Genomic DNA, 8,830 nt, shown 5'->3' with positions numbered 1-8,830 from the left:
AAATATTTTTCAGTGGGTTTTATTTTATTTTTTAAGATCTTAGTAAGAAAGAAATTGCTCAGAACATAAACTGTCTCTGGGGCTGTCTACCACCACATTTTTGGGATAGCTTGAATTATCCAGGAATGGACGGCTTACTGTTTGAATTATTTGTACCTTCGCCTTGTTACAACATCTTAACACTTTCAGTGTGTCTACCTAAAAACATATCTCTGCCACCATTAACTCTGGCTTCTTGGAAACAAGAGCTTACCAGTAAATTGACCTTGCATTGTCCATACCTTCTGAGCCTTACTTTCCTCACATTTGAAATGAAATAAATCCTGTCCGCTTTACAGAGGGAAAACCGAAAAGGCATTCCCCACCACACAACAAAGTGTACGATCAGGGCTAGCTTGGAAAAATGTTCCTCACGGAATCCAGTTTAAAATGAGTGATTGGACGGTAACAACTACAGCAGTGTGTGTCCATGTCTTCTACCCTCCAGGGCCTCCACACTCTGACAGAGCAGACAATGACCTCTCTTGGCCTCCAACCTGACCCCGAATGCCGTATACTAAATGTGAGCACTGACTTGGTGGATGCTCACCGGCGCTGAAGGGTTAGCGTTGGATGCGTGCAGAACCTGTTTACAGCTTAAGATTGGATTCTATTTTTAAAGGTGCTGGGATTTTGTTGTTGTTCTACTCTTCCGTTTAGGAAACAGAATTTGAAATTCCAATGAAGAGTCAGTAAATGACTGCTAACAAGCCTATAGCTCCACTGGGCCAGCAGCGGTAATGCAGTTGGCTTTTCCTGAGGACAGAAGAAACTGGGACTTGAGAAGGATAATGGGACAGCAGTTTGTGACCTTCTTTGGAGCCAGATTCAGAAGTAGTGGGTTACAGTCTGGCGAGCTGGGCTACGGTTAAGAAAATAGTTGATCTCATGTGTGAAGGTGTTAGCTCCTCTAGGCCTAGAATTTGAAGGGACCAGGTGAAGGCTAGTGAGCTTCATGCAGCTTTTGATCTATAAGGACTATATTTCTTATTTTTATCTAGTAGACATACTCTATCCTTTAAGTGATTAAATAAATGCATAAAAATATATCATACTAATTTACAAATTTTATCTGGTCCAGCTGCCAACTGCAAACATATTTGGCTCCAACTACATTTAGTTCTAAGTTTAAATGCTGCATATGCCCATGTGTAAAGAAAACTTTAAATCCCAGAATTGTAAATGTCTAACAGATATTCAGATTATTCCATATGTGCCAAGAAAGAGGCAAAGGGGTAAAGACCGCGCAAGGGAATAGGAGACTTAGGCTCACATTTTGGAATCCTAGGCTTTTGATTTGAATTACTGTATCTTGAAGGGCAAGTTTGGAAATTAGGTTTACTTCCTCATTGCACTATAAAACTGTGTGTGTGTGTGTGTGTGTGTGTGTGTGGTGTGCGCACGCGTGTGTGCCACTTGGGAGCTGTGGTAAGAAGATCCAAGACTGAGGTGGTTCTGGGTAATGAGCGTGCCATGGAAGATGAGCGTGGCTGCCTAGAGGCTAAATAGTTGTCATCCTCGTTTTGTGGTTGAAGGTGACCTTCACCAAATCTAGTACAGAGGGGTTTGTCAGAAGAGGGTGAAATTCAGAGGGATCATTTAACATGCTTAATCATAGGCAGCTCTTTTCTACACACAAGATACTCTAGCTTCGCCGATTTTATTTCCTCCTGAGTACTGACTGGTCACCTCGGCTTGAGGAAGGCAAGATGATCATGCTGTTGGGACAGGGCACTGTGACAAAGGATCGCTGTCCTTCACTGTCCTTGTGAGAGGGGAGGAAGGATATGCATTCTTGACATTCTCTTTGTTTGTGGAAATTGAGTAGTAAATTTGTTCCTGTGTCTAATGACAAGACCAGAGTAAGGTGGTATGTCTCACGGGTGTCATTTTCTGACCCTCGGGGTGATTTGTGATGACAGTAATGGTATTGTTGTTAGTCCCTGATGACTACTTTCAGTTCATTCAGGAGAGTGAATTCCTGTCTCTTGACCCTTGAGTCTGATAGTATCTGAGCACAGTTTCATAGATCCAAATGCATTTATCTGGAAGGGGAAAAAAAAAGGGGCCAACAATGCAGTATGCCTGTCAGCAGGAAATAGCACTTTCAAACTGGATTAAATGAGAGGTCTTAGTACAATGGTGGTTTCTTGGAGTGTGGGAAGATGCCCAAGGGATGCTGAAGGGTGGTGGACTGCAGCAGAGAAAGGTGATGATGAGGGACAAGGGATGAACGCTCACTACTCCTGGGTGGGAAGGAAATACACCATGTCTGAGTTTCAAAGATGTTAACTCTCGAAGATGGTCGCTGGAAGGAAGCCACGGCTTTTGCTGGAAAACATGGTCAACTTGTGCATTCTTTAGGAAGGGAATTGAATGGTGCTTCCCTCTTCTCCTGCCAGTGTAGGAAGCCAATTGAAGCCTGAAGCCTATCAGCTCACTCTGTAGGACAGACCCTAGGATCGTCAAAGGTGACGATAGGTCTATAGAGCAGAGGGTGAAATCCGGGCTCATAGGCATTAGGGCAATGGCAAACACCTAAGTTCCCCAAACTCATTTTTTTTTCATGCTAATATAAAAGAGTCTCGTGCCTCCAGACTCTGTTACGTGGAGGTTGAACAAGGACTGGCTGAGCCTAGTCTTTCAAGAATAGTCATGTGCTGAGACCCTCTCTCAAAAACAAATAGAAAAAAGCCCAGCCCCACACATAACAAGAAAGAAAATGCCTGACCAACAGCCAATCACCATCACAGCTGCAGGTGGCTCTGTAGTCTTTGATCTACTTTTGTCTTCCTGTCCTCTGTTGTTCTTGATTGGCAGCAATCTGGTTCCCAGCTCTCTGACCCAGAGCAAGAAAACAGACTTTACCTGGAAATTATTGTGTATATCTGTTCTCGTCTACCTGGGAATTCCTAGGGCGAGGTGGGGGCGGGGGGGGGACTGTACCATGTAACTCAGAGGACTGGAGGGCAATGCAATAGGTACTTATCACAGAACTTACAGGGGAACAATAAATCCACAAGTTCTAGAGGTGAGATTCTCACTGGAGATACTAAATAAACTAGCTAAAGGCAAGAGGAGAGCTGGAATGAATCTTCTTGAGAAATCAGGACAGCAAAAAGCAGCTGTTTGGAGGGTGATCTAGAAGCTACCTGTCCACCTTAATAAACACAAATGTTAGCAGTTAGGAAAGCCTTAGATTTCCACTAGGTCTGGTCTCTAGGTTAGAGCAAACCAAAACAGGGCAACCTACAGTATAGAATCAAAGAGATGACCCTCTACTTGTGTGTGCATGTGTGTATGTTTGTTCATGTGTGTGGATGTTTGTATGTGTGTGTATGTTTGTTCATGTGTGTGTATGTATGTGTGTATGTTTGTGCATGTATGCGTGTGTGCGCGCATGTGTGTAGCTGCACCCGCTTGTTTGTATGCATGAAATGGATAGAGGGGCTCTGAATTCAGATTCTCGTGTTTTCTCAGTAAGCATTTTACCCACAGAACCATCTCCCTGCTCCTGTATTCAAGAATTTTGATCCAAACATTACCTTTACATAACTAGAGACACGGAGACTTCAGTGGGCACACGTGATAAGGAACACTTTGTAAAGACAGTATAAAAACAAGATCTCTAAACAAAAGAACTGCCGTCATCTTCAACAATCAAACCAAACCCAAAACAGCAAATACTGAGGCAAGTGGAAAATGTGACTTTCAGAATCATAACATTTTAATAATCAAATGATCAATGTTTAACAAGAAAAAAATCATGAGATACAATGAGAATAGAATGTCCTCATACAGGAAACTGTGACTCACTAAAGTGGACAAAAAGAATCAACAATGACTGTCCCCAAGAGATCCCAGACATCAGACTTTAAAATAAATCTTTTAAATGTGCTCGAAGTGCTAAGAGAAATGTGGACAAAGAGCTGGAGGAAATCGAGAAAAAGTGCCAACAATGGTGACAGAATTGTGACAGAAAACCCAACAGTAACTCTGGAGCTCAGGGCTACAATCACTAAATAACGGCAGGTGCTGGGATTCAGAAACAGGCTGGAAATGGCCAAAGAAAGACTCAGAGACATTGACTATAAAATATTTGTGAAATTATTGAGTCTGCGTAGTAGAAAGGAAAAAGCATAACAGAAGTGGGCAGAGCTTGAAGGACTTGGAGACCTCCTCAAGAAGCCCAACATAGACACCATGGAAATCCTAAGTGGAGGCACAGAGAGAAAATGGCAAGGAGTTTAATTTTAAAAATGTCCTCCGGTTTCATGAAAGACACAAATCAAGCAGTCTTGGCTGAGTCTAAACCTGGTAGGATTTGAAGAGACCTACATGAAGACATACTTCAATCAATCAACGAAAGCCAAAGCAGAGGGGAAACTCTTAGATGTGGTAATGGAGAAAAATTTGTCAGACTTAGGCCCCCTCAGTCAGATGGCGTGCCAACTTCTCAGCAGAAACTAAAACACCAGAGACTGTGGGGTTCAGTCTACCCAGAATTCTAAAAAAGATGTCAACTGATAATTCTGTGCTTGGCGAAGCTGCTCAAAAGTGAGACTGTAGATAGAAACAGCGAAACATGCGGCGCCTAAAGGGGGTTTTCAGCTCCAGGCGTGGCTCACAGGAAACCGTAAAGGGAACTATCTGTATCAGGCACAGTAGCATAAGCCTGTAATCGCAACACTCTGAAGGCTGAGGCAGGAGGATTGCGGCCACTTCTGACACATCCTAGGATACATAATGGATTCGAGGCCAGCCTGGACTAATGGTGAGACCTATAACCAAGTAACCATAGAATCCAAAGCAAGTCCTTTCACTGAGAGGAGATGTGAGAATCTTTGTTGGAGATCGATACCTGGGCAACATAATGGTCAGTTCTTTGAAATGAGGTTTTGACCTTATTCTTTAGTGTTTACAAGATTTAGATGACACGTGTATAAGGAGCAATAACAAATCTGTTAGTAATATATAACATTTATTTAATATGTAAATGCTAATATAAAATTACTTACAGGGTAAGAGGATAGCACTTCCTGCAAACAGCTTGTTTGTACTAGAGATTAATTTCATATCAATTCGAATTAGGTTGCTGTAACTTTAGGGGAGTGTACAAAATTGTCATGGTTTCAATAAAGAAAGCATTCCTAGAATACACACAGCATTGTCACTACCAAAACTCAACAAATACAGAAAAGGAAGCCGTGGCAGAAGTTAGAAACCCCCCAAAAATGTATATGTAAGACATACCAAAAGAAACAACAAAATAAAAAGAGCACGCTGGTCCTTAGAAGTGATTGCATTAATGTGGCTGTCTTAAAGGTATGCACCAACAGAGATCGTTTTCTTTTCAAGTGAGAGCTATGAGCTATTGGCAGCAGACTCACTTCAGACCTAAATATAGAACTGAGTTGAAAGTCTGCAAAAATACGTTATATCTCTATATTAGTTAAGAGAATGATAATTTAGTAGTTATGTAGAAATATTAGACAAAATTGGCTTGGAAGGAAATGCTGCTTTAAGAAATGAGTATTATATACTGTTAAAAGGGTTGACTCATGAAGGGAATGTACTAGCTATGCATAAAGCAAATATTGATAGATATGAAGGAAACAGACAGAAAACCCAATACAGAGATTTCGGAACCTCCCAATCAATGGGTAGAACAAGCAAACTAAGGATGAGTAACAGTAGGCTTGATGGAGGTTATAGAGCAATTGGATCTGGTGGACATATAGACCACCCCACCAGATAATAACATAATGCACTTATATATGGAACATTCATCAGAATGGCCACAAACAAGTCTCAATAAGTTTCAAGATATTATCATTACACAACTATAATTATATAGTGACTATAGTGGGATAATCAACTATTAAATGGCAGAAGACTGACAAGAAACAAATTCAATTATACAGAAACTAAACAAGAAACTTTTAACTAGTTGATCAAAAAAGACACAAAAGAAATAAAGTTACTTGGAGACAGGTAAAACAAATATATAACACAACATACCAAAAAGATATAGAATGAAAAAAAATCAGTTCTAAAAGCAAATCCCAAGCTATGAAATCTTATATTAAAAATTATCCAAACCGCCGGGCAGCGGTGGTGCACACTTTTAATCCCAGCACTCAGGAGGCAGAGGCAGGAGGATCTCTGTGAGTTCAAGACCAGCCTGGTCTACAAGAGCTAGTTCCAGGACAGGCTCCAAAGCTACAGAGAAACCCTGTCTTGATAAAACAAACAAACAAACAAAACAACAATTAGCCAAACCAGTGCTGTAACTTCACTCCTCACATGTGTAGGGAAAGAAAAACAACTAAACTCATTGTTTGCAAAAGGGTGAGCTAACAACTGTCGAGCAGAGTTAGCAGCATGCAGTGGAATGTGACCGTACACACTTGACTTTAATCTCAGTGCTCAGGAGAACTGAGGCAGGAGGATTACCATGAATTCAAGGCCAGCACAGGCTACAGACTGAGCTCCAGACCAGCCTGAGCTATAGTGTAGGACCCTGTCGCCAACAAACCAACAAAGTTAGAAAAGCAATTAAAAAAAAAAAACAACAAACAAGTCAATTAAAGTAACAGGCGGTTCTTTGAACCAATGAGCAAATTGACAAGTGTGTTAACTAGACTGGCTAAGAGAACAGAGGAGACTCAAATAATTAAAGCGAAAATCAGAAGTCAAATTGCAACATCACTACTGGTTTTATAATGAGAACACATGTCATACGGTGGTGCCATCCACATTTGTGAGTCAACCAGTCAGGGAACTTTCTGAAGTTCCTAGAAATACCCACCACAGTTGAATCATATGGAAACGGGATCCAGCTAGTCTTGTAACTAGAAACAGTACTGAATCAGTAGTCAAAAGCCTCCCAGCACAGAGAAGCCTTGGGACAAATGAATTAATGGGTGAGTTTCAAGGTTTCCGAGATTTTTTTTTTTCAGCCTCTGAATCTTCCAAAAATACTTGACAGGAGGGAAGCTGTTATAACTCATTCTCTCAGCGTTATCTGATATTGGGGCCAGCAAAACACTCTACCTACCAGCAAAGGAAACTACAGACCAATATTCCATTTATATACTGCTGGAAAAGGCGTCGTGAAAGCATTGGCAAAGCAAGCTCAACACCATCTAAGAAGTGGGCGCCTGCCTCCAGGAACAGGTGAGCTGTATTCCCAGAATGCAGGATGGTTTGCCACTCGAGAAGCGATCCATGCAATAGATCACATTAATTAGTGGAATCAGGTGGACCGCTCCACATAGGATGGATGCCTCTGACGTGATACGCATGTGTCCAAAACTGCAGTAGGCATTTACTAGGCATTGCTTTGAATCCTCAAGACAACACTAAGACCAAGTAATATTGGAAAATGGATTTTCTACTATGTATAAATTCCATAGTACTAAAATAAAATTTCAAGATATACATCCAGTAAAGAACTAGATGCAGAATGTATGTTCAGATTTTGAGATTTGCAAAGGCTACTGTATGTGACCTTTCTGTTTGGGCACCGAAGAAGAATCTAATAACGTTTCCAAGATGTGACATAAGAGAAGCCACTGCCAGAGGGGTGGAGGTGGCGGGAGGGGCTGAGGACTGGGAGGAAAGGAGTGGGGGAAACTGGGACCAGGCTGTAAAATAAGTAAATAAAAAAATAAATTTATTAAAAAAGGAGAAGCCACTACCCACATAACTGGTTTAACAAATGAATGTTCTTTAGTGTCTTTATCCCTGCTCCCATTCTTCGCTGATAAAAATGCACTACTTCTTTCATTGTGGGCTTGTTTTGTTTTTTTTTTTGAGTGAAAGTTCATGATTTTATTGTCTTCATAACAAGGTCAGCTTAGAACTAGATCACTTGGCCCTTTCTCTTCTTATCACCACCCAGTTCAAAATGCTTGCATCTCTTAATAGCCAGCATCCTCTTAGATCTGCGGTTGGGCTCCACACATTCCAGTCTCAGCACAATCTTCTTTGTAGTTTTTGCCTTTTTGCGGAAAATAGACTTAGTCTGCCCACCATAGCCACTCTGTTTCCTGTCATAACGCCGCTTTCCCTGGGCATACAAAGAATCTTTGCCCTTCTTGTACTGGGTCACTTTGTGGGGTTGGTGTTTGCCACATTTCTTGCAGAATGTACGGCGGGTCTTAGGAACGTTCACCATGTTGGCGGGTGCGATATCGGCACAGAAAGTGTGGGCTTGTTTTTACTGATAACATGTAGCCTTGGACTTTCTTACTCTGTAGTGATCTTGGACCGCTAAGGCCGACCCTGCCCTTCTTTACATGACCTCCAAGAAAACAGTGGTGCCCATGGAACCAATAATGTGGCATCAACTGCGGTGGCTATAGAAGCTACAGAAACTAAAAAGACGTTCATAAGCTGAGAAAGCTGGGATCAATTTGGCTTTGACTCAGAGTCATGCTCTGTTTTGAGAAAAAAAAAACTCTCTCTAAAGGTTGGTGCCAACTCACTGAATTCAGTTATAAATAAAAATAAGAATTATGGTTTCCAATTTTATGAGTTTTTAATGGGTACATTGTTCAGCTTCCTGACAAATTGATGAACTGCAGGCATGCTCAGTCCCCCAAATCCTGCCACATTTGTTTGCTTGAACCATTACAGGGAAAGAGGGCTTTTGGGATGATCTTCTTTTGGTAGAGAGACTCAGAAATGCGCTTCTGCATACCTCTGATTTTTGTGTTTTATACCTTTAAAGTCACTTTCGTGTCTATTATCTTTAGCACCATGGCAGCTGGCACTGGGAACAGCA

The 8,830-nt window shown here is 41.4% G+C and overlaps 1 protein-coding gene across 1 annotated transcript; it reads right to left on the bottom strand.

Annotated features, from left to right (window-relative positions):
• Positions 1-7,872: 7,872 nt before the first annotated feature.
• Positions 7,873-8,246, bottom strand: LOC142836355 (large ribosomal subunit protein eL42-like). Its single transcript, XM_075950590.1, has one exon. It carries the CDS (start codon positions 8,219-8,221, stop codon positions 7,907-7,909), a length of 315 nt encoding a protein of 104 aa, XP_075806705.1. The 5' UTR covers positions 8,222-8,246; the 3' UTR covers positions 7,873-7,906.
• Positions 8,247-8,830: the final 584 nt, after the last annotated feature.

The sequence above is a fragment of the Microtus pennsylvanicus genome, chromosome 16 (genome assembly GCF_037038515.1).
Source record: "Microtus pennsylvanicus isolate mMicPen1 chromosome 16, mMicPen1.hap1, whole genome shotgun sequence".
NCBI lineage: Eukaryota > Metazoa > Chordata > Mammalia > Rodentia > Cricetidae > Microtus > Microtus pennsylvanicus.
Note: the sequence above shows the minus strand (reverse complement) of the source record. Positions and strands in the feature narration are given on the sequence as shown.

Coding starts and splice junctions, on each gene's coding strand:
- LOC142836355 (XM_075950590.1), bottom strand. CDS start 8,221: ATGGTGAACGTTCCTAAGACCCGCCGTACATTCTGCAAGAAATGTGGC.